Here is a 25,129-nt window from a genome sequence, read left to right as displayed (position 1 = left end):
GCCACGGCCATCAGGGATAGAACATATGGGCGGAGCCGGTTACTGCAGGGAACCTCCCCCAGCCACCACCGATTGGACAGGGAGACAGAAGTCACTCAATTGCTACATCTTTATTTGACGGCCCTACAAGACAGACTCCTCCTATTTGTATCAAGATAGACCCTTCTCCCAGGCTCTTTACACAGATATCTATGAGAAGGAATAAAAATGATCTGTTGGAAGCTCATCTGTTGCTGTGCCATTGTATAGGAGTCCTGGGTAAGAAATCCTCATACACACTTGACTTCTGAAGTGGTAAGATGTAGGGCTGCTCTGTCTGTATCTACCCTGTATAGCAGGATAACTCACCTCTGACCCTACGAGGTCCGGAGCCTGCTGCTTCTTTGTTCTACATAATAATTAATTGCACACACCTGGTGTCCCAGGTCTAAATCAGTCCCTGATTAGAGGGGAACAATTTAAAAAGGCAGTGGAACTGTCTTGGAGGTCCAGAGTGTAGTTTGAGGGCTGTGTTGTATACGTGGGTTTATTTGACAGACATGCATAAACAGTTGTTACTTAGTGTTGCACTATGGATATGTCTGCATGTTTCTTTACGTGGATCCTTCCCTCAATAAGGCCAAACTCGTGTTTTGTCTATTTCTGTCTTTCCCCATGTCTGTTTTGTGTGTGTTAACGTGTTCTCTCCGTTCCCCTCCCTTCATCCTCCCCTGTTTCTCCCTCCCCTGTTTCTCCCTCCCCTGTTTCTCCCTCCCCTGTCCCTTGTTGTCCCACACTGTAAAGTGTCCACTCTGAAAATCTTTCCCCTTATGAGGAACAGACTGAAGGATAAGGACAAAGTCAAGTCCCTCTTTCGTCGTTCCATGTGTAAGAAACATGATGGGTCGATGTCTCGTGACTACCTCATCTTGGCTGCAACCTGCCTATTTTCTCATCATTAGCAAACTATTAGCCTGGGTCCCAGATCTGTTTGTGCTGTCTTGCCAACTTCTTAGGATTGAGAAGTCCATACAAAGTTGTCAAGACAGCACAAACAGATCTGGGACCCAGGCTAGTGAACTATGCTTTACCTTATTCTTTAGTCTACCATTGTTTTAATGAATGCAGCAGAAATCCTCCTAGACAATACTCTGTGTGATTCCGTGTAGAGTTCTGCAAAGTGTGCAGCTTGGCAACCTTCCTATTATTGAGTTCAGCCATAATATTGCTATATATTGCAATTTTGATACCCATACCCACTCTTTCTCGCTGTTAGCATAAGCATCCGCTACCATAGATATTTTCACTCTTCAGTTCTCCATGCAGTTCTGTAGAGTTACACAAGAGGGCGGGGGAATACTGCATTGCAGAACACTGGTACTGCATAATGTTTTAGTTTCTCGGGACCACATTGCTGGAAGGCAGGAAGACTCTGACGGAGGTTGTGAGGCTAAAACCGTAGTTATTGATAAACGTCATACTTTTCAAGTGAAGTGCGTAGAACCTTCTCTCCTTTGAATGAAAGACAGGAAGGGAAAGAAAATATATGACTTCCCCATTACCAGAGGCAACTCAAGTCATCTCTCTCCACCTCCACCCCCAGCCCTGAATGACCTGGACAAACTGAATGACTTGGTGTACCCCTCAACCCTGTCTGAGGACCCTGAGCAGCTAGAGGGGTCAGAGATCAAGAATGACAGATCCAGGAAGGAGTCTATGACCTCATCCATGAGCGACTCCATCTTGTCCATCATCAACCATCAACACCAGCCCACCACCACTCCTTTGTTTTATCCCACCACCACTGCTGCTGCCGCTGCCACTGATAGCAATGAGCCATGTTTGACAGGTAGAGTCATTCCACCATCCATATTACGTCCTTCCATTTGACATCTTCATCAGCTATCTGCTATGAACACCTTTTGCTGTAGTTTTAAGAATCATGCTACAAGGGTACATTTGCTAAGGGGTTTGAGCTACAACGTCTCTGTAGGTATGTGTTGCTTCAAACATCTGCAATTCTGTTTGTTTGAATGAACACTACCACTTCCCATACGCTTCTCTTGCTTTTAACCTGACCAGTTTGACCGCAACACCGCCTCACTCCTGGATACCCACACAGTGTTGTCTCATTTTCCGTCCCCTGCCATTTTGTGTTGCACAGACAAGGATTATAATGACAGTGCTGTGGCGACTGACTTTGATGACGGTGATGAACTACAAAACCACGGTAAACAACATCCCGCTAACTCATTATTTGAGGGTTCCCAAATGGCAACCTATTCAGTACACAGTGCACTACTTTTGACCAGAGCCCTATGAAGAGAATAGGGTGCCTTTTGGGATGCAGAACATGTATTCAGATGTATAAGGAGGTAAAATGAATAATAAATCAATATCTGTTAGCATGACGTTTTTTCAAGTTAATCTCTTATTTTGCTCAAAGTAGGCATTAGTCTGAACAGCTTGATAATACTGCCCTCTATAGGCAGAAATAATGAAACATGCATTTACTAGCTTGTATTGTCGCTTATGCTATGTTTATTTTACATAAAACGTCTTTATAATACATTGTGAAAATGCATACATTTTCCAGACAGTTGTAATCAAGAGTGTAGCCTGCTGTTGGTGTAACCTAAAGAGATGTTCTCTCCGCGGTTCCCCCAGGTCTGAATGGCGTGCCGAGCCGTGCCCAGAGCCAGAGCAGCGGAGAGTTCAGCCTCGACAACGAACCCTGGTCCAACGGCAGTAGCCCGGTCCAGCCGCCTCCGTCATCCCGCCGCTCCTCTTCCTCCTGCCTTCCGCCTAGCGATACCTCCACCCCCCGACACACACGGCAGAACCCCTCGCCGACCACACACACACAGCAGCGATCCACTTCCTTAACACACACCAGCAGCAACAAACACAGAGAGAGGGTAGGAGTAAAGAACTCCTCACCTATTGCCATAGCAAACACCCAGGGTTCAGTTCCCTGTAGGGGGAGGGAGGTGGGTAGCACCCAGGACCCCTGGCCCAGAAGGAGTGTCCTCAGGAGGTGCGCCAGTGGGAGCAGAGCCCCCCAGCAGCCTTCCGATGGGAATGTCCCCAAAACAGCTCAGGGACAGGTTGCTGTACTATCTCGATCTGGATTAGGTCTGAACAAAGCTCCGGAGACCACCACCACCCGAGCCTCAGCCATGTCCCCGATCGCGGTACTCTACGTCCAGGGTAAATCTTCCTCTGTGTCTGGGTGTCTCAACTGTTTTTCCACCCCGTTGGCGAAGGAGGCGCGTCTAAGAGGGCCATGGTCTCCTACCTCTCTACCCCGGGCCAGTAGCGTCATCTCAACAGCCGAGGGTTCCTCGCGACGATCCAGTGTCAACAGTGACTCTAGGGTGATGGCGAAAGTAGGTCCCTCACCTATCATGGAATCTGATGGGAGCCCGAATCAGGAGACGGACACGGTTAATCAGAATCAGAACAAGCAGAACAATCCAGAAGAACGAGACACTAATAATCAACCACCACCACCAAGCAAACCCCCCAGAGACCCAGCGGTAGCCACCGATCGACCCAAATCCACCTGCCAGGAATCCCTCTTCGGCGGCACCCCGTTCAACCTAGACTCTGTCTTCTCAGACACTATCTTTAGCGAGTCGGTAGTCACCACCACTACTAGTAACAACGGCAATAATAACGATAAGAACCAGACTTTCCTCTGTCTGAACCCAGAACTGGTGTGTAACGTCAGTTGCTCGCCGCTGAGTCAGGAGTCCACTAACGGCACGGCACCGGGACGCATGGACAATGTACGGAGCCAAAATGGAGGACAAGAAGACTGTGAGAGTAATACTGTGGAAATGACTCAGTGCTGATTGCTGATGACAAGCAGTTTGTTGTTGCATGTCTACAGTCCTGTATTGAGTTCTGCAATAGATACAGGGAGTTGTGGATGTCAGTACCAACGTAGTACCAACCATTACCAACGTAGTACCAACATTGTTTAAAAGAGAAGCAAACATCATAATGATTTCCTATTGTGTTGATGCAATAACTGTTCTTCTCCTTATAGATGCTTTTGAAGTAGTGATGTTTTGGTTTTAGGCACTTTTCACAATGAAGTCCTAGACATTATAACATTGTGTTATACAGTATTATAAGATCTCTGTTTTTGGGCTGAGATTATAGACTGTATATAACGATAAGATGAATTGAGAACATACAAAGACACATTCACATACTATACTTGTTTCTCTAATGTACAGATTTTTATATTTAGTCCAAATGAAGATGTAAATAAAATGTACTTTTAGGGAATAAATTGTTGTTTTCAAAAAAGCACATCGACAGTCTTCCTTTGTTGTTTGACAAAAGTTTTCAGTATTATGCGGCCTATGTTTTTATTAGTATTTATAAGCCTGTGTTGATATTTGTGTTTTTATTTTTGTTTATAGGCCGTATCAATCTACAAATGCTTAAACTCCCTATTCATATGTACTTTTTGTTGTTCCCACACAGTAGATCTAGTTATACACATAAACCCTTCAACCGAAAAACCATAGCTCTCTGTCCAGAGTGTTGATATTACATACAGACTAGTAGACAACATTTACATTACCATTTTAGTTCAGAACGCTGGACATTACAGTGAACTTATAACAACAAACACAATCAGAAATCATCTTATTAGGAAAAACACACCAATATGGTTCCTCGGTCGAGTGCCATGTCATGTGTCGTGTCATGTGTCATATCAGTGTCATGTCATGTGTCATGTGGGGACTGAGTTTTTGTTTGGTTTGTTCAGCTTCTTTGTTTGTTTGCTTTTCATTGTCTCGGCAAAAATCAAATACTGAGATTGTCCTCAGTGAAGATGAAACCTTGTACATGTAAATGTGTGCAGGGACTTCAGGAGCCACAGTTGAATAAAGCCCTTTTCATTCCTTAAATATATTACGTTGAGTCTGTTTTGATTTCTTATTCTAGAAGTTATGAGTGAGAATGCATGTAATTCTCAAGAACATGTGCAGACAAAAATATAAGCGCAACATGCAACAATTTGAAAGATTTTACTGAGGTGCAGTTCACATAAGGAAATCAGACAATTGAAATAAATGCATTAGGTCCTAATCCATGGATTTCACATGATTGGGCAGGGGTGCAGCCATGGGTGGGCCTTGGATGCCATAGGCCCACCCACCTAGCAGCCAGACCCACCCACTGGGGAGCTAGGCCCAGCCAATCAGAATTAGTTTTTCCCTACAAACGGGGTTTATTACAGACAGAAATAATCCTCGGTCCCTGGTGTGGTCTGCCAAATTCACTAAAACGACATTGGAAACAGCTTATGGTAAAGAAATGAACATTGAATTCTCTAGCAACGGCTCTGGTGAACATTTACGTAGTCAGCATGCCAATTGCACGCTCCCTCAAAACTTCTGACATCTGTGGCATTGTGTTGTGTGACAAAACTGCTCATTTTAAAGTGGCCTCTTATTTTCCCCAGTACAAGATGCACCTGTGTAATGATCATAATGTTTAATCAGCTTCTTGATATGCCACACCTGTCAGGTGGATGGATTATCTTGGCAAAGGAGAAATGCTCACTAATAGAGATGTAAACACAACATTTGAGAGAAATAACCTTTTTGTACATATGGAACACTTCTGGGATTTTATTTCAGGTCATGAAACATGGGACCAACACTTTACATGTTGCGTTAATATTTGTGTTCAGTGTAGTTTCATTGTAACAGAATGTCAGCAAAAGTGTTCAGTTTTTCCACAATGTTCCATGTTTCTGAAGGTCACAGTGCAGTGACTCATTGACAAGTACGGAAGTTGAACTGCTAAACCACTGCATTTGTTGTTGAATTCTACAACATTTGATGATAAATCTGGATGTGTAACATGAGTGACCCTCATTAGAGATCTATTGTGGTTTCAATGAAGATACAAAACACATTCAAATGAAATTCTACAAAATTTACTGAAGATAGAAATGGATGGGGCGGGGGCTTAGGGATCAGGGTTGGGGTCAATTCATTTTCAATTTAGTCAATTCAGTGAGTAAACTGAAAATCCAATAGCAATTCAAATTTACCTCATTGCCTCCTATGAGAAACAATTGGAATTGGAATTTCAGTTTACTTCCTGAATTGACTGAATTGATCTGGAATTCAGCCCAACCTTGGTAGGGTTTGGTGTGGGGGAGAGGGGCAGGGGTGTAGGTGGCGTTGAGGAGAAACAGAAGCATCATTCTGGATGCTTTCAGCAGTGAGTGAGTGTCCTCAGTGGGCGACTCAGTGGGCGACAGCATTGAGGCAGTCAACCAAGTGAATGTGCTCCTTCTTGGAAGCCACTTTGGCCTGAAAAACAGACAAGTAGACAATAGAGAAAAATATTTGAAAGACAACCATTAACACTGGATATTAGTATAACAATAGTTAATAAATGATAACATATTACAGTACAAAAGACTATATAAGTATTACTGACAGGCTTCCTGTTCTTTCTTGTGAACAGTCTCCGTAGAGATGAGACAAATCCACCCCTTGTATTCTTCTGATTGGCAACAGCAGTGGATGAAACAATGTGGCCATCAGCGGTAGAGGTAGACATTTTCTCAGTAGAGTGCTCCAGGCTGGTAGCAATAGCATCACCTTCATGGACCGAAGCATTGCAACTCTCGGTTGAAAACATAGAAATAGTGATGACTAGACTATTTCTCTTGGTTGAGAAATCAGCCACATGGACCTCAGGTTGGTTGGAGTCTCTCAGTGTGGAATCATCACGATCCTTCACTCTAGCGTCACTGCTGAACAGCTCCTGAGACACTAGGCCTGTATCAGACTGGATCAGGTCATTCTCCACGATGTCAACACTGGTGGACAGAACCTGAGACACTAGGCCTGCAGCAGACTGGATCAGGTCATTCTCCACGATGGCAACACTGGTGAACAGAACCTGAGACACTAGGCCTGCAGCAGACTGGATCAGGTTATTCTCCACGATGGCAACACTGGTGGATAGAAGCTGAGACACTAGGCCTGCAGCAGACTGGATCAGGTCATTCTCCAGGATGGCAACACTAGTGGACAGAACTTGAGACACTAGGCCTGCAGCAGACCGGATCAAGTCATTCTCCACGACGGCAACACTGGTGGACAGAACCTGAGACACTACGCCTGCATCAGACTGGATCAGGTTGTCTTCCTCGATGGATACACTGGTGGACAGAACCTGAGGAGTCTGCAGGAGTGTCAGTGGCTCCCACTCATCCAGGAAGAAGCTCTCTACAGAGGGGAAGCTTCTTCCTTTCAGAGCTGGGGGAATGTAGGGGGTGTACCCAACAGTCCAGAGCAGAGAGCTGTCGATGGCATTCGCGTAGTGGTACTTGTCACCAAGTACCTCTGCAACGCTCTGACGGATGTTCTGACTCTCTGAATCTGGATCGCCACGGGTGTTGAGTTCGGTTACCGTTGAGATCCACCCTGAAAGAAACACCAACACAGGGTTAACTAAACTGATTTCAGCATTACAAGCAAGGGATATTCCTCATTGCATTCTTCATATTCTTCATGCATCTCAATAACATCGTATTTCTCCTGAAGTGTGCACTCATTCAATACTTTCAACAAATCTAAAAACATTGGCTAGTACCATATTAACCATATTTAATATACCAGTCATTTCCTTTCAAATCAGTGAAGGGAGGTGAACAACTGCACATTTTGGGTGGAAGGAGAGATACTTGGGACATGTAATATTTCATTGGCCTAAGTAACACCATATTCAGCTGGAAAACCTCATTTTGCATGGTTACATTGTTTGGTAACTAACAACAAACGCCTAAAGCCAAACCTTCTACGTTTTTTTACATTTTCTTTCAACTAAGAATCACACATTAAATTAATATTTGTATTTAAAGACGGAAATGTATGTTATTGTTCCTACCTGAATTGACTTCGTTGTCCTTAATGGAACAATGTCTGTCTTCAGGGCAGATGAATGAAAAGCTTGCCATAATAATGCTGTCTCTCTCGTTGTTTGTCGATCAAGAACTGAAGATTTTTTGAGAGTTCTGGACATATCTCTTGGGTTCTGGAGTTCCATGTGAAGCGTCGACATTGTGACCCTCTCGGTCGCATAGAGATGCAATACGTCATTACACATTGTTTCGAATCGGAATGGAATTCTAATTCGGTTTTCCACAAGCTCTAGCCATAAACAAAATGTAAACAAGTTTAATTTCTTATTTTTAATTGATTATAAAATATCGATTAAGCTAGTGTCATAACACCATAACAACGTTTATGCATTACTGCAAAGAGGCCGTGCGTAAAAACGCGGGACGTGCGCACTGTCACAGAAATGAGTGCCCTCAGCCCTGCGCTTTTCCTCACCTGGGAAGTGTAGGCGTACCCGCGCCTATAGTAATTTTGCCCTATCCAGTTCAGTGCCTTGTAAACACACTTGCACACATTCAGAAAACAACACTTTTTTCTACTACAATAAAGGGCTCTGGCTATAGGCATTATATGTTGGTTAGACAAACAGAAGGACAATTTGATATATTCTTGAGTCCTATTGTCTGTTATTTATCAAACAAAACTGACAAGGGTTCACCAAGAACATTTAGAAAATAATAGTATTTTAGGCAGAGGCTCAATACTTTATGCCAATGCAATGGCATATGACTGAGGCTCCACACACATGTGCAGTAGAATATTTGTTCAGGTAACATTGTACTGCGATATATATGAACATTACATATTTAGAAGATGATATTGCAGGTGTAACGAAATGCTTGTGTTCCTAGCTCCAACGGTGCAGTAATTTAAATGAGACGGTAGGCCTACTTAGCAGTAGTCAGCTACACATGTAATATCAAATGATTATTCATGAAATAGGGTAGGAACTCCTACAGGGATTCCTAATATGGGCATCCCCTTGAATTCAACAGCTGATAAAAGCATTATCATAAGTGCTCCTATCTTTGCTTGCTGGATGATTCTGCAACTTCAGGCATTTTGTCCCTGCAAGCTTTCAGAAATTAAAACTTCATAACACACCACTTTACCAGTACTATAATTGTCTTTGATTTGTCTAGAAACCATATCTGATAATGGCTGCGATCATACATTCAGGAATTTATATATTTTTGTCATTTTTCTCAGACAGCCATTTCCATGATGTCATTAAACATCCATTTTAGTTGAAAATTAAATGTCATACAATGAATTTATATCACATTTATTATACATTTGTACATTAACTTGTATTTAATATTATTTTAAGTGATTTTTTTAGGTTTTCCTAATATTAATAATTCACCACGACACCTGAATGTATAAACTTTCCTTTGTGACATCTAAAAGCATTTATTTATTATGAAAAATAAGATATTTCCACCCAACCTTTTTGTGAGATTTTGATAACAACCATATGATTTCCCAATCTAAAACAAATGACACCTATGTCAAAAAAACGCATGAAAATACATTTTTATTGCAAACAACAACCACATAGGTGTCAACATTTATTTAATATAAGAGAAAAGTAAGATTCCAAAACTAGCCTATGGGCAGAGCTCAAGGAAGTAGGCTAGTGTTTTTATGAGATGGCCCTAGATAGCAGAGGGTTCAATGCATAGAAAAGCTCAGTGAACAAAGGGAAACTATATAATTTGTAGTATATCCAACAGGGGCGAAAATCTGAGATCAACCTTGGAGGGGACAATTACATTAAATTTTCTCAAAAGCAATTCCTGAGGGGGACACCAAAAGTAGTGCTGTAACACATAGCATACGTTGTTAAATGTATATTGAGGAACCATAATTCCTACAACTGGATAATTGATAGGTACAGTAGTTAACTGAAGGGTTTTCCCAACTTGTTCAAATGTTTAAATCATTATAATTCTACTACTAATAATAGTTATAGCAGTGCTCCTTACCAGTCCAGTATGTATGCAGGTATTCGTACTTACAACCAGCAATATCAAGAAAGGTCAGTAGGTGACAATGGTACTGTACACTGTATGGGTGTAGTTTTCATAAATACAATGAACATGGTGTGATCACATCTAAAAGAATCTCCATTGAGAACCATCACAAAGTTGGTCTCCGTATTGAATTGACCTTTTAATTTGACTTTTTCTGATACATTTATATAGTCATTAAATATGTCCACCTGGCTTGAGTCTATTACAATATCTTTGCAAGAACAAAAAGCTTAAAATAAGTACAGTTCTAAAAGCAAAATAACTACTTCAATGAAAAACCCAACTAAATCAACCAAAATATCCTTCAGTCAGTGTCTCAACTCTTCAAACAGCAGCTATAGACAAGTATGCCGCACAAAGTATGCAATTTTAAATAAAATAACATGAAATAAATCATTTGTAAGTGTACTGAAAACTACTAAACAAAAGAACAACTATCAATTACACCATGGGTTCTCAAACAGGGGTCCATGGACTAATTGCAAGGAGTCCGTGAAATAAAAAAGTGTAATGAATGTAGTCAGTACCACAAGGTTTCCAGTAAGTTTACATATAATATAGAGGGGGTGGAGGTCCCTGAGGACCGCTCAAAACCTTGCCTGCCTTGCCTCAAAATATGCAGGGGTTCCAGTACCCCAAAAAGGTTGAGAACCACTGCTATACACACTACTGAACAAAAGAACCGAGCATATGTTTGCGGGTTTCCTCAACAACACATCAGTTGGCACTTTCGCAATGCCCTCGCCTGTTGTCTCCGACACCCTGTATAGCCCAATAAACTCCTTGTGAGGGACAAGGTCATGGTCAACATAACGCAGACAGACATTCTCCTGTTCAGCACCAGAGACATCTTGAGTACCATCAACAATTAATGAAAATTGTACAATCGGAAGAGACCTAATCTCAGCTGCAATGCCTCGAATGACTATTGGCCATGATGTTCAGAATTTCATTCTGTGCTTTGGGGCCTGTGTACATTGTGGTACGCTCTGTTAACCACTTCAGTGAAATGGGATCATCCTCTTCTGCCCTAAGTTTCAAAATCTGGTATAAATTCCCACTGTCATCCGTGTGGCCTCTAAAGGCTTGTCCCTGTCTTACTACATGCCGCACCGAACTAACAATTTTCATCAAGCAATGCCTTGCGTCATCCTGCTGTTTACCCCACGCGCTGGACATAACTGGACACTGATTGGATTTAGCTGGTGTGCTGTTACAATTACAAAGTGGCGGTGGGTTTGGCAATTTTGATGTGCTGTGAATTTTTCAATGCCTTTTCTCCAGTTCCTAAATCCTGCACTAATGAAGGCAGCATCAGCTCTTTGGCCAAAAGATGGCTGGCTTGAAAACCCTTGGCTACAGTGAAAACACAACACTCCTTTTATTGATGGATTATAATGTAGCCAGGGGAAATCGCGAAACCATCTCTCTTGAAACGTCAACACTCTGTTGGCAAGAGTTTGCGGTTCTATAAATTGTGGGTGTGGCTGATATGGTTTTGTGCCATCACTGTGGTAACTGGACAATGCTGTGCCACTGTCCCCTATACTGGTGCTGCTGGCAACAAGGGTGACACTTGGTCCTGCCGTGGCTGTGACACTGTACTCTGAAGTCTCTCTCCCTGGCTCTTCCCCTTTCACCACCCTAACTGACTCAGCCTGTCTCCTAGAAAATAAATAAGGTGTTTGCCGTACTCCTAACTACCGGTACCCAAAACTACACAATTAATCACAACAGCAATACCATTGCCGTAAACAAATCTTAGTTTAGTCACCAGTTTAAGTTGAGAGTGGGGGTATCCATGGCATTTTCCAATTATGTCCCTATTTTACAAGTCAAAAAAATTGAGAACCTTTCATAATGTTGCCAAACAAAGACTCAACAAACTTACCTGAGACTCCCTGTCTGCCAATCTGTCCCCAACTCTGCTGTCTGTGTGCCATCTGTTGCCTGCTCTGCCTAATGACATCATTGTGAAACATTTCCATTAGCATTTCACTTCTTTCTTATGAACATTTTATCAACTAGTCTTTGAGATATTAGGATACTAGAGTTCTTACTATGCGTTTTGGTGTACTGACAAATACTCTGATGTCCGTCTTCTTACTTTTTTCTGCCATTTTTCTACCTGGCTGGCTGGCTGGCCTAGCTGCACACACACACATTTACACAACACATGCTGCAACCTTTTGTAATTTAAATAGTTTGTTTCATATTGGCTGGTTTCCAACAATAGCTGAATTTGTAAAGCTAGCGAGCACCAATTCCGTTTCTGTGTGTTTGCTATAATCTTTGCTACCTGGTTAAATAAAGGTGAAATAAAATAAAATAAAAAAAGTTCACTAGCGACAATTTATCTTTTGCAACGAGACCATTATATATATTTAAGACAATGGTAGAAGAGAGTGTAGTTCTGTTCTGTTCAGTTTGGACTTCAGTTTATTGCTAACCTTATCACAGGGACGTCGAAGCACTACAGCTGCATGCTGATCTTGGAATAAACTGACGATAGCAAAGATTCCATCTTTGACGACGCCACATAAATGGAATAGGTACTAGCTAGCTTGATAGTTAATGTTTGCTTTAGTTTGCGCGCTAGCTCTGCAAATTCCCCTAGTGTGTGAACCCTGCCAACATAAAAATAAATAAATAACATTGCTATGAACCTGCTATGGATTGACTGAATTGACCTCACGTCAGTTACGTACATGTCCCTTTCGGACAGTAGATACGAACTCTCTATTACCTTGCCAGCTAAAGAACTGGCAGTGGATCAAACCATTGTGAGGCAAAGGGCGGGGGGGGGTCGCAATCTTTTGAAATTTAAATGCGCTATTAAATGTCTATAATCAGCACAAGTGCTTTCATTGCGTATTATTAATATTATTGAAATTACATAGTTATGTTTACAGTGATATATTGGGGGGGACAAATCATATTTTTCCCAAGATGGGGGGGTCGTGTCCCCCCCGTCCCCCCTGGGATTTCCGCCTATGATATCCAACACAGGTGTGGAGGGTCACCTGAATGTGAGAATCATCAAAGTGAACTGCCTGGATTTCACTGGTGTATTTACACAGGTAGTTCTCTGCCAAGTCAATCTGCACGATCATCCCCTCTTCCCGCAGATTCTCTTTTAATTCTCTCAGTTTGGAGTATTGGTGTTGTACACCTGTTTCCCCAACTTCTCTTTCAATCCTTTGGAGAAGTCCTCCAGTAGAATCTGCAGTGTGCCACACTCCCTTTCTTTTACTGTCAAATGTACAGTGAACTTCTCCATGTTTCCCTAATTGTTGTTCTTCTTCTCTCTCTTCAGCTTTGTTTTCCCAACCAAGCCACCATGTCTGCTCAACAGCATCAAAGTCAGATGTTTTAAGCTCTTTGGCTTGACAAAGGGAGCACTCTGGGTACATGTGCTCTTTCTTCAGATTCTCACAGCACAAAGACTCAACTAGGTTCTCAATGTTGCTGCAGGAGATCACTTTGTGATGCTGTAGTTTGTCAGCCATGAACTGGAGGTTGTCACGATCGTCATAATAAGCGGACCAAGGCGCAGTGGGATATGAGGACATCTTCTTTTACTAGAGATGACGAAACACGAAACAAACACTTTTACAAAACAAAACAACAAACGACCGTGAAGCTACAAACGTTAGTGCATGCACAAGCTACAAACGTTCAACATAGACAATTACCCACAAACACCTAAAGCCTATGGCTGCCTTAAATATGGCTCCCAATCAGAGACAACAATAAACAGCTGTCTCTGATTGAGAACCAAATCAGGCAACCATAGACTTTCCTAAACACCTACACTGAACACAACCCCATACATAGTACAAAACCCCCTAAACAATACACACACCCTAAACTAGACAAAACACACAAACATCCCCCATGTCACACCCTGACCTAACTAAACTAATCAAGAAAATATATATAATAAAGGCCAGGGTGTGACAGTACCCCCCCCCCTGGCTGGCTGGCTTTGGCGGATCCTGGCTGGCTGACGGCTCTGGCTGCTCATGGCTGGCGGACGGCTCTGGCTGCTCATGGCTGGCTGACGGCTCTGGCTGGTCATGGCTGGCTGACGGCTCTGGCTGCTCATGGCTGGCTGACGGCTCTGGCTGCTCATGGCTGGCGGACGGCTCTGGCTGCTCATGGCTGGCGGACGGCTCTGGCTGGTCATGGCTGGCGGACGGCTCTGGCTGGTCATGGCTGCGGACGGCTCTGGCTGCTCATGGCTGGCTGACGGCTCTGGCTGCTCATGGCTGGCTGGCGGCTCTGGCTGGTCATGGCTGGCTGGCGGCTCTGGCTGGTCATGGCTGGCTGGGGGCTCTGGCTGGTCATGGCTGATTGGCGGCTCTGGCTGGTCATGGCTGATTGGCGGCTCTGGCAGATCCTGGCTGACTGGCGGCTCTGGCAGATCCTGGCTGACTGGCGGCTCTGGCAGATCCTGGCTGACTGGCGGCTCTGGAAGATCCTGGCTGACTGTCGGCTCTGGAAGATCCTGGCTGACTGGCGGCTCTCGAAGATCCTTGCTGACTGGCGGCTCTGGAAGATCCTGGCTGACTGGCGGCTCTGGAAGATCCTGGCTGACTGGCGGCTCTAGCGGCTCCTGACTGACGGACGGCTCTGACGGCTCGGGACAGACGGGCGGCTCTACTGGCTCGGGACAGACGGATGGCTCAGATGGCGCTGGGCAGACGGATGGCTCAGATGGCGCCGGGCAGACGGATGGCTCAGATGGCGCCGGGCAGACGGATGGCTCAGATGGCGCCGGGCAGACGGATGGCTCAGATGGCGCCGAGCAGACGGATGGCTCAGATGGCGCCGGGCAGACGGATGGCTCAGTTGGCACCGGGCAGACGGATGGCTCAGATCGCGCCAGGCAGACGGATGGCTCAGATGGCGCCGGGCAGACGGATGGCTCAGATGGCGCCGGGCAGACGGATGGCTCAGATGGCGGCGGGCAGACGGATGGCTCAGATGGCGTTGGGAAGACGGATAGCTCAGATGGCGTTGGGCAGACGGATGGCTCAGATGGCGTTGGGCAGGTAGGCGGCTCAGACGGCGCTGGGCATACGAGCAGTGCAGGCGGCGTTGGGCAGGCGGCCGACTCTGACCTGCTGAGGCGCACAGTAGGCCTGGTGCGTGGTGCCGGAACTGGTGGTACCGGACTGGAGACACGCACCTCAAGGCTAGTGTGGGGAGCAGGAACAGGGCACACTGAGTTCTCGGGGCGCATTATAGGCCTGATGCATGGTACCGGGACTGGTGGTACCGGGCTGAGGGCACGCACCTCAGGGCGAGTGCGGGGAGAAGGATCAGTGCGTACAGGGCTCTGGAGACGCACATTAGGCCTAGTGCGTGGTGCCGGCACTGGTGGTACCGGGCTGGGGACACGCATCTCAGGGCTAGTGCGGGGAGCAGCAACAGGACGCACAGGACTCTGGAGACGCACAGGAGGCTTGGTGCGTGGTGCCGGAACTGGTGGTACCGGGCTGGGGCGGGGAGGTGGCACCGGAAATACCGGACCGTGCAGGCGTACTGGCTCCCTTGAGCACTGACCCTGCCCAACCTTACCTGGTTGTATGCTCCCCATCGCCCGACCAGTGCGGGGAGGTGGAATAACCCGCACCGGGCTATGTAGGCGAACCGGGGACACCATGCAAGGCTGATGCCATGTAAGCCGGCGCGAGGAGACGCACTGGAGACCAGACGCGTTGAGCCGGCTTCATGGCACCTGGCTCAATACTCAATCTAGCCCGGCCGATACGAGGAGCTGGTATGTACCGCACCGGGCTATGCACACGTACAGGAGACACCATGCGCTCTACTGCGTAACACGGTGTCTGCCCGTACTCTCGCTCTCCACGGTAAGTACAGGGAGTAGGCGCAGGTCTCCTACCTGACTTCGCCACACTCCTTTTTATCCCCCCCCCCCCCCAAGAATTTTTTTGGGCTGACTCACAGGCTTTCTACCGCGTCGTCGTGCTGCCTCCATTCGCCGGTATCCCTCCTCGCACTGCGCCAGAGAATCCCAGGCGGGCTCCGGCATTCGCCCTGAGTCGATCGCCCACCTGCCGATCTCCTCCCACGTAGTGTAGCCCAGATCCTGCTCCCATTTCCATAAATCCTGTGTAGGTGGGTCCTGTTGCTGTGTCACACGCTGCTCTGTCCTGGGTTGGTGGGTAATTCTGTCACGATCGTCATAATAAGCGGACCAAGGCGCAGCGGGATATGAGGACATCTTCTTTTACTAGAGGTGGCGAAACACGAAACAAACACTTTTACAAAACAAAACAACAAACGACCGTGAAGCTACAAACGTTAGTGCATACACAAGCTACAAACGTTCAACATAGACAATTACCCACAAACACCTAAAGCCTATGGCTGCCTTAAATATGGCTCCCAATCAGAGACAACAATAAACAGCTGTCTCTGATTGAGAACCAAATCAGGCAACCATAGACTTTCCTAAACACCTACACTGAACACAACCCCATACATAGTACAAAACCCCCTAAACAATACACACACCCTAAACTAGACAAAACACACAAACATCCCCCATGTCACACCCTGACCTAACTAAACTAATCAAGAAAATATATATAACAAAGGCCAGGGTGTGACAGAGGTTGGCATGGGTTTTGCAGAGGCATGTGTCCCTATCCTGGACTGTTGCCATAACAACCCAAAAAAGGACATATTTTGCAGAATTCATAGTAGGACATTTTAATCTCTGAATATTCCCTCTTAAATGTCTGAAAAGAAGTGCATCTGCTTTTTTTTTCTTGTTCCTCGTTAGTGTGTCCTTTTCCCCTGTTGTTGCTCTGCTGTTGTCATCACGTTCATAGAATCTAGTGATTTTCTCTTCTGTGGCTGTGCTAATTGTTCCACTGCTTTTTTCTTGGAGTATTGAAGACTTGTTGGCCTGTTTTCATTCGCCCTCATTGCTTTTGCTGAAAATCCAAATTCTCTGTTTGCGGCTTTGACCAGGCCATACTTTCTCAGGATGTTGCCTCTGAGCATTTTTGAAGCCACTTGTTTGTCCTTGGCACTGCACATGTTTTTAGACTTTGGCTTTAACTCTGCAATGATGGCATTTTGAAACAATAAAATCCTTCTCAAGTTCTTCGGAGTTCCCGCCATTAGCTGTTTTGTCTTTGTCTTTGGGGAATCTTGTCTCTCCATTTTCTTTATCATTTGATCGTACATTTTTTGGTATTTCTCAGCTTTCCTTAAAGCTTATCAAGTTTGACATTTGCCATGCAAAGATCTTTGTATGTTTTTGAGCAAACTCTTCCAACCTTTTTCCTTGCAGCAAGTATTCGACTTCTCATTCCTGTTGCAGACAATGAGGAAGGGGTATCAGGGCATGCATTGGGGGCAGGTAAGGCAAGGGCAGATATGTTGGCCTCATTTTCTGGCTGCAAGTCATTTGGTGACTAAGGTGTTGTGTTGCCTGATAGGTAGGTCTCCATTGTAACTGTTCTCTTTAAAGTCTGTCTTCTATTTCATTGGTTGCATTTCCATTGCTTTCTCTTACATCTTTGTTGTCGCTTTGTAAGCTCAGAGAGATATCACTTCTCCCTTCTCTTTTGTCTTCCAGTATCTCTCCCTGTCTTTTTGCAGATGTTACTGGTATCGTATAGGATCATTTTTAATTTTGTTTCTATGTCTGTGACCTCTGTGCTGTTTTATGTGGCATCTTCTAAAAACAATTAATATATATATATATATATTATTTTAATGGCTAACTACTTAAGTTCTCAACTTGTGCACACCTTGGAGGATTGTCTAGATTAAACTAATTTAAAACATTATTAAATAAGCCTACTAAAGTTTAAAAAAAATACAATTAATAACATAATGGACTTTAGTAATTTCCACCACAGTTAAGTTTGTGATGGAAATGACTGTGATGGAAATGAGCTTCTACAGTTATTGGAGAAAAATGACAGGCTGCTTAGCATGCTTTGGCTAGTATTACAGCTAGCACATAGTTTACACTAAATACATCAAATATATTTAAAAAAACATTAAATTCTACCACGAATTAAATAAATTATAGCTTGTTTGGAAATGACTGACAATAAAAAATATTCTCTACACAAACAATATTTACCTAGATCTTTCTTTAGCTTCTGGACATCACATCTCGAACAACTGTCTGCTGCAGCCATGTGCTTCAGTGTCACAATACGGTAACTAAATTAAATCAACATTCTCTTGAAAAAACATTAACGAGGAATTTGCCCTCAGTGGTGGACATGTGTGTAAAAAACAATATAAAGGGCATACTCACAATAAATATATTTCATTTAATTGACACTTTCTCGAGTAGATAACCTTGTATAATGTGTAATTATTCATGTTTTATAATAGAAACACATAGTAGAAGCTCAAAAATCTGGGTCATGGACAAGGGCAAAACAGTGAAATTGAGGTATAAAATGCATATGAAAAGTAGCTAAAATACTTGACAGAGGTGTTAAAAAAATCTGGAGCGATTGCAATGTGAATTTAATATAATACTTATAAAGAACAACAATATATATATATTTTTTTAAATAAAATCCACAAAATGTACCAAGAGGACATAGAAGTGCCCGTAGTTGAAGAATCCCCCTTGCTACTCCATCCTAAGGAACTGCAATCTCAGGAAAAGTGCACATTGTGCAGCTTTTTAAAACGTTGCAGTTATTACACCAGGCCGGGTGACGTGATAAATCACGTGACACAACGCGGAAGTCGATTATTGTTACAGTCCGGAGGCGATATTGTTCAGAGCTCTGTTGTGACTCTAACTGGCACAACCAACTAGTTCAACTGGAGTGGTGGAAACAATTGCATCTTTTAGCGCGGAGAGTGTATCCAGGAGTTGCCAAAATGCTCAATGCACCTGCCGCCGAGAGAAATAAGGAACCCATCCTTGCGGTGCTCCGTGAGAGTGTGGATACGGCGAAACCGTTGAATGCACTGGAGATATCGTCTGGTACGGGGCAACATGTCACCCACTTCGCACAGGGTTTACGAAATATTACCTGGCAGCCGTCAGAATTTGACCGACAATCATTAGCCAGGTGAGTTTAAAGAGTTTTTATTAGCTTACAAATGAATATATAATCTGGTAACGTTGGGCATAACGGTTCAGTGAGTCCAGATCTGAGTTGTTTTTCCCAAAATCCAAAGCTGACCGTTATTCAAAATGGGTTACTATGAATTCATGTTGATAATAATAGTAGGCCTAACTCTTTCTTTAGGCCTATATCAGCAGCTATTATTTTTTTGTTGATGCTTACAATGAGAATGATCTATTTTGTCCCCGCCACCAGTATAGACGCATACAGAGCGCATCACAACCTGCCGAACGTGAAGCCTGCCATCCACCTCGACGCCTCTCTACCCTGTGAAAACTGGGGTGGGATCCAGCCTGAGTCCTTGGACCTGGTACTCAACATCAACATGATCCATATCTCCCCTATGGCCTGCACTGAGGTGAATACTGTTTAGGCCTACATATTGTCTATAGAGATACTCTTATAAATACACAGTTAATGGTCCACTAACTGATGATACTTTTATTGCATACTACTCATTATCGTGTGATGTTATGTTTTTACTCACAGGGTTTGTTCAAAGGAGCGGGAACCATCCTGAAACCACAAGGAGTACTGCTGACATACGGGGTATATTATTCTAGCCATTTCACATCCGTTACACAAGCACAGTGTTGACTATATCCTCAACCTGATGTTGGCAGTAAATAAACGTAGAAGAAAAGATGTTGGAAGCAATATTTGTGTATTTCCCATATTTAGAACTGGGACTCCCTAAAAATATGCAACTTTGATATACCTTTTCGTTGCAGGTTAGGAGAACTTACGCAGCAGGTTACAAAAATTAACGTAGCAAGTTAGGAGAATTAGGTTAAGGTTAGGGAAAGGATTAGGGAAAATGCTCCCCTAAACTGCTACTAAAAGTCACTTGTATCGAAGTGGCGTGTTTTTAGGGAGTCCAATTTAGAACTCACTGTGAAAAATTGCCCTCGTGAACTTGTCTTACGTCTTCTAATATTGTCTCTCTTAGCCCTATGCGTTCAATGGACAGATCACTCCACAAAGCAACATCGACTTTGACCTCAGTCTAAGGTCGAGGTAAGTGAGAACTACAATAATGCCGGAATCTGAATAGATCTGCTATTTGACCACACATTATCGAAGCAAATAACTATAACTGTTGATGTCTTATAGAAATCCAGAGTGGGGTCTACGGGACGTCACCCTGCTCAGGTCTGTGGCAGAGAGGAGTGGCTTGTTCCTGGAGAAAATGGTAAGAAGCGATACTCCAAATATCAGTCATTTAGGATTTTCATAATGATGTGAATGAAACCCAATGATCTGCGTAAGAAACACAAACATGTTAAATGAACTGTGTCAGACCAAATGTATTCTAATAGCAAAAGATGCAACATTGAAACATACATTACCCATTTCTTACTTCAAAATGTGTGAAGGCTTATAACCACTTTCTCTTGTCGTAACGTTAGGTTGACATGCCAGCTAACAACAAGTGCCTTCTGTTCCGGAAGGAGAGTCTGGTGTGAAGTCTACTGCCGACTCTGGGGTTCCATTTCAACATCACAAATGCACCATCACGCTCCTGTCTGTACAGGGTATAACATGACCAGTAATGGATATTTAACACTTGGTTGAAAATTAACCTGAACTGATACCTTATTTGAATCAATGCCAAATCCAATAATTCCCTCACCTTCCAACTCCTATCTCCAGAAGTCATTTCCGCATAGGTGATTTGTTTGGTAACTTCAAAATGTATGGCGCTCGCTTTTATTGATTAAAATGACTAGGATTGTTGTAGGAAGGTGCTTTTGCATGACACCCACATCAGAAAAGTGTAGAAAAAAGCATTACATTTTTTTCAATCAACTTGGAGTATTAATTTACTATTAAGAAGTATGCATTGATGTTATGGGATTTCAATCAAAAATGAAACATTACACCACTTCAGCATAGAATTATCACTAGAAAACAGTACGGCACGTTACAGTGAATACACACGATCTTACACATGAAACATTACATTTGAATAAACCTATTTGAATAATGGTATTTACACACCTCGATTTGATTGTGTTATGTACAACATTGGCATTGTTTGAAAAGTCCGTGCTGGATTTTTCTGGGCAATGAAAACGGCGTCAGAAAGAAATGCACTGTAATTTGATACAGTACATCATGGCACAAACTCCACCAGAGAGTTTCTCACAACCTGTAGGGTGCATTCCATTTCAGAAAATGTCATTGTAGGGATATGCCATTGTATATTAGTCTTGCTATGACAGCCCAAGTTGAGGTGATCAGTCCTAGGGCTCTATTCTATCTGTCTCGCTGAAGCGTTACAGATTGCGTGATAGAAATGTGAAGGTCATTTCCTATTGAGCCGACATTTGCAGTGTTTACCGTGAATGCAGTCTCCTCTAATGCGGGAGAATTGCCTTTAAATTTAAATCACACTGTAACCTCTGAACTTCCGAGATACGAATCGAATAGAGCCCCTAGTCCCGGAACCTCTGCAGCATCTCACAGGTCCTCTTCTCCAAGACTTCATGAATCCTCTTCAGCCTCTTATCGGAGATGGGTCTGACGTAGCTGTCGGGTTGTATCACGGCCATGCCGTCCTGTACATCCCCCATGACCAATAGGGGGCCCTCCTCCATGGTGATGTTTGGGCAGGGGCAGCTCCAGTCCATCTTAGCCAGGGTCACCTCAAGGTGACGGGTGTTAAAGAATGCCAAGCCCATCTTCTCGTCACGGAGGATCTTCTCTAGACTGAACCGGGCGATCCCAGAATCGAGGTCCTCGATCAGTTCCGTCAATCGGCCGACGATGGCGAAATCGCTCCGGCACAGGCTCGGGACTATTTTACCTTTGACCCGGCATGTTTTGCAGGCTCGTCGTTTGGACTGCGGGCAGTTTGCCTCGCACTCCTTCTTGGATCGGAAGCGATTGCCGTTGCCTTGGCAACCTCCATAAGCAAAGGCCTGGCATTGTTTCAAGAGGGAGTTCCAGGCCCAATGAGCCTCCCAGCTCTTGCAGGGGCCCTGGACCGCAGGTAAGGAACAGATCCCCATCCCCTGCCTCTGGCAGGATGCCTGGCACTCCTCGTAGGTCTCGAAGCGGTTGCGGCTGTCATCACAGCCCCCGTTGGAGAAGGCCAGGCAGGTACCTTGCTCGTCGTCGTAGTACCAGTCAACGTGGCGCTCGGCAGAACACTCCCGCCGGTCCACCTCCGCCAGGCAGTCGGCGGGCGAAAACGGGGGCCCCATGGGCATGCCCGCCATCTCGGGGTCCTCTGAGAAGATGTCGTCCTCGGTCCGACGGATGACAGAGAGAGGGTAGTCGGCGCGGAGGACCCCGGCTGCATTTCGGGCGACGCAAGTGTAGATGCCTGTGTCCCACACCTGGGCGTTGTAGACGACTAGCTGGCCGATGTTGGTGATGACCACGTTGCCGTACATCCGGTCAGGCCGCATTACCAGGCTCTCGTGGCGCTCGCTCTGCTTCTCCCAGGTCACAACGGGCCGCGGGACACCCATTACATCGCAGTGGAAGCTCACCGTGCCGCCTATGTAGACCGACTGGTGGCTGGGATTGGAGAAGAGCGTTGGGGGAATGGGGTCTTCCAGGAAGGACGTCAGCGTTGGATTGGCTGTTGTGTCCTGGGGGAGTGGACTTGCTTGAGGCCCGGATAAATGAAACCGGCAGGTCACCACAGTTAGTGTCACACCTTGTGTACATGCCTCAGCGTCCATGTAACACTTGTTGAAGTAGGTGAGTCCGTCGGAGGCACAGGTGAAGCTGGGATCCTTCTCGCAGTGGTCCTGGCACTTGCAGATGGGCTGGCCCTCCCAGATGTCGCAAGTGGCCCCCTGTTGGCTGCAGATGAAGCCCTGGCATGTGGCGATTGAGCCCTGGCCCCCGGAGCCCTTCTCTCCTCCGCCCTGGCCATCCGGCTGAGCAGGGGTGCCATCAGAGAAACGAGCGGCCACACAGCTGAAGAGTCCACACACATTGGTGCAGCATTTCTCAAAGCCAGCACAGTCCTAGGGAATAACAACAGGCATTTACTGAGGCAAAAATACATAGTATATTTCAATACAACAAACACCAAGTGGTAGGCCTAATAAAAGAAATAGAAAATGTAATGAACGTGTATACAGTATAACACATTTCCTTACAATTGTTTAAGTTTGTCATAAACAAATGACAGACAATGGATTATGGAATCAAATATTGAATACATATAAATGCCTCACCTCGTCAACTTCACATTCCCGTTCGCAGGTGCTTTGTGCATCAACCCAAAGGTTAGCATTCAGCTTGTTGGGACAAACTCCTGGATGTTCCACTTTGGAACCAGCTAGACTTGCACTCCACGTCTGTTGTGGAAATACGCAGAGGCAAACCAAAAACACAAGAGAGGACCAACCAACGCTTCCTGATAAGAGTCCTTTTGGGTATATAAGTGCTTTTGGCTGGTTTGTGTCCACGTTCTTTCCACCTCCAACCCCTCGACGGCTGAGAGAAGATATATTCATTTTAAAAGGAACGTTTCTTGAAAGTCATCCATCAACAAGTTCCATAACTTCCGTGCAGCCCCTCAGGAAAATACGTCCATTTTGTTCAAATGCAGCCATCCAGTTTGTGCGTAACCAATCTGGGTACAAGTGACAATTTGTCGCTCGCCACGCAAGAGAAACGGTTCTCAAATTTCAGATGAATAAACCATTGTCCAACAAAAAAGATCTCCCTCTGCGCTGTACATTGATTCAACAAGTTGCCTCGAATAAGAGGACAAATATAACATCTGTGAACCACTCTGGTTTGATAAAATCGCAAAACCGTTAGACTAAAACAAAAAACTGCAACAAAAAAAAAACAGGCTCTATCTACGCTGACTTCCAAGGCGTGCGGAGTCAACTCACTACACAAAGAGATAGAGACGCAATATCGGTTTTGGTGTGACTAGAGGTAGGGAAGGGCAGCGCCTCTGACCGCCCCCATGGTTGTCCAGTGTCTGAAACTTTTATGAAGCAGCACCATGCGCTAAGCAACTGGACAAACATTGTAAAGACATCAAAGGAATCTTGATAGGGCGGTGTTGTCAAGCTGTCCCAACAACAGTACGCACGGGGCCAAACATTCCGGTGAGAAATCCATCAATGTTTCATTCGTCCAGACTAAAACTCTAGAAGTGTTGCTCATAATGCTCATATAAATGGGCCATGATTGAGAAGTTTCCTAACAGGAGGTACTTTTTGTTTGCTAGTGAACCCATGCACTGGCTTTATCTTGGCCAGGTCGCAGTTGCAAATGAGAACTTGTTCTCAACTGGCCTACATGGTTAAATAAAAGGTTAAATCAAATAAATGCACACTGATAAATACGTTGACATAAGTGTCTAATTCCGTTTTTTACACTCCACTTTTACGCAATGAGTAGGCTATGGTGTAATTTGATCCAGTTTATCTAGAACATATAAAATGTTGATATTAAATATTGAATATGTCATGAACATAGACAACTTTTTAAATGTGGTATTAATAAGACTAGATATTCTATCTGAATGAGAAAGAATCAAACATTTTGAGGAGGCGCGCACAGCAGAACTGGCAAGAAATATGCGCAACTTGACACTGATAGTGCATGCATAGAAACATGTTTACGTTTGGTTGTGTTCAAATCCAAGTCTAGACGCGTCGGTCAGTTTACACCCATCATTCACACAAAGCTCAGAGATGCCACGGTCAGGTGGCAAGACGTAAAGCGACACATTTTCAATGGTGTGTGACTCATCTTTGTCTCCACACGGCTCAAAGGGCTATGAGAAGCAAACTCCCCTCGCTTTCATTGAACGTGACCCTTCAACCTTCGCGTGACTTTTGACCGCCGGCATTCAGAGCCGCTGCGGAGAGTCCGCGAGCCAGGGACTGGCGAACCAATAACCCCGGGGCGACTAATCAATTCAGATCCCCCACCGTTTTACTTCACTTGAGCTTGATACCGACAGCCAAGGGGTCGGAGAGGACAAAGACAAAAAAAAAATCCCAGCGCTCGCGCACTGGCA

The 25,129-nt window shown here is 44.6% G+C and overlaps 4 protein-coding genes across 9 annotated transcripts in view; 2 read left to right on the top strand and 2 right to left on the bottom strand.

Moving 5' to 3' along the window:
* Nucleotides 1-4,914, top strand: part of LOC129839386 (girdin-like) — a 30,380-nt gene extending 25,466 nt beyond the window's left edge. For 3 of the 6 annotated variants that reach the window (XM_055906800.1, XM_055906799.1, XM_055906804.1), the window contains 3 exons: nucleotides 1,583-1,828; nucleotides 2,144-2,209; nucleotides 2,647-4,914. In XM_055906800.1, coding sequence (XP_055762775.1) covers nucleotides 1,583-1,828; nucleotides 2,144-2,209; nucleotides 2,647-3,836 — 1,502 coding nt within the window. In that variant the 3' untranslated portion in view covers nucleotides 3,837-4,914. Of the gene's footprint in view, nucleotides 1-783; nucleotides 868-1,582; nucleotides 1,829-2,143; nucleotides 2,210-2,646 lie in introns of all 6 variants that reach the window. The other 3 variants (XM_055906801.1, XM_055906802.1, XM_055906803.1) reach the window with 3 other exon arrangements.
* A 276-nt stretch (nucleotides 4,915-5,190) lies between these two features.
* Nucleotides 5,191-8,310, bottom strand: LOC129839399 (uncharacterized). The gene is made up of 3 exons (XM_055906827.1): nucleotides 7,918-8,310; nucleotides 6,460-7,454; nucleotides 5,191-6,329 (listed from the first exon to the last, which is right to left on the bottom strand). Exons 1-3 carry the CDS (start codon nucleotides 7,985-7,987, stop codon nucleotides 6,264-6,266), a joined length of 1,131 nt encoding a protein of 376 aa, XP_055762802.1. The 5' UTR covers nucleotides 7,988-8,310; the 3' UTR covers nucleotides 5,191-6,263.
* Nucleotides 8,311-18,708: 10,398 nt separating this feature from the next.
* LOC129839402 (methyltransferase-like 26) lies at nucleotides 18,709-21,111 on the top strand. The gene is made up of 6 exons (XM_055906831.1): nucleotides 18,709-19,062; nucleotides 19,315-19,477; nucleotides 19,609-19,668; nucleotides 20,069-20,136; nucleotides 20,233-20,311; nucleotides 20,529-21,111. The coding sequence occupies exons 1-6, from the start codon at nucleotides 18,869-18,871 to the stop codon at nucleotides 20,583-20,585; spliced, it is 621 nt and encodes a 206-aa protein (XP_055762806.1). The 5' UTR covers nucleotides 18,709-18,868; the 3' UTR covers nucleotides 20,586-21,111.
* Nucleotides 20,811-24,150, bottom strand: LOC129839393 (WAP, Kazal, immunoglobulin, Kunitz and NTR domain-containing protein-like). Its single transcript, XM_055906814.1, has 2 exons — nucleotides 23,319-24,150; nucleotides 20,811-23,105 (listed from the first exon to the last, which is right to left on the bottom strand). The coding sequence occupies exons 1-2, from the start codon at nucleotides 23,598-23,600 to the stop codon at nucleotides 21,558-21,560; spliced, it is 1,830 nt and encodes a 609-aa protein (XP_055762789.1). The 5' UTR covers nucleotides 23,601-24,150; the 3' UTR covers nucleotides 20,811-21,557.
* Between the last annotated feature and the right edge of the window lie 979 nt (nucleotides 24,151-25,129).

Source organism: Salvelinus fontinalis, chromosome 40 (assembly GCF_029448725.1).
Source record: "Salvelinus fontinalis isolate EN_2023a chromosome 40, ASM2944872v1, whole genome shotgun sequence".
Classification (NCBI taxonomy): domain Eukaryota; kingdom Metazoa; phylum Chordata; class Actinopteri; order Salmoniformes; family Salmonidae; genus Salvelinus; species Salvelinus fontinalis.
The sequence above is the reverse complement of the archived record's forward strand: the minus strand, read 5'-3'. Positions and strand labels throughout refer to the sequence as shown.

Excerpts from the sequence above, each read along its gene's own strand:
- LOC129839393 (XM_055906814.1), bottom strand. The coding sequence starts at position 23,600 with ATGAATATATCTTCTCTCAGCCGTCGAGGGGTTGGAGGTGGAAAGAAC. Across the intron at positions 23,106-23,318 it reads GGGAATGTGAAGTTGACGAG|GACTGTGCTGGCTTTGAGAA; the intron begins GTGAGGCATTTA and ends GTTATTCCCTAG.
- LOC129839402 (XM_055906831.1), top strand. The coding sequence starts at position 18,869 with ATGCTCAATGCACCTGCCGCCGAGAGAAATAAGGAACCCATCCTTGCG. Across the intron at positions 19,478-19,608 it reads CCCCTATGGCCTGCACTGAG|GGTTTGTTCAAAGGAGCGGG; the intron begins GTGAATACTGTT and ends TTTTACTCACAG. Across the intron at positions 20,312-20,528 it reads GCTTGTTCCTGGAGAAAATG|GTTGACATGCCAGCTAACAA; the intron begins GTAAGAAGCGAT and ends TCGTAACGTTAG.
- LOC129839399 (XM_055906827.1), bottom strand. The coding sequence starts at position 7,987 with ATGGCAAGCTTTTCATTCATCTGCCCTGAAGACAGACATTGTTCCATT. Across the intron at positions 7,455-7,917 it reads GGACAACGAAGTCAATTCAG|GGTGGATCTCAACGGTAACC; the intron begins GTAGGAACAATA and ends TGTTTCTTTCAG. Across the intron at positions 6,330-6,459 it reads CAAGAAAGAACAGGAAGCCT|GCCAAAGTGGCTTCCAAGAA; the intron begins GTCAGTAATACT and ends TCTGTTTTTCAG.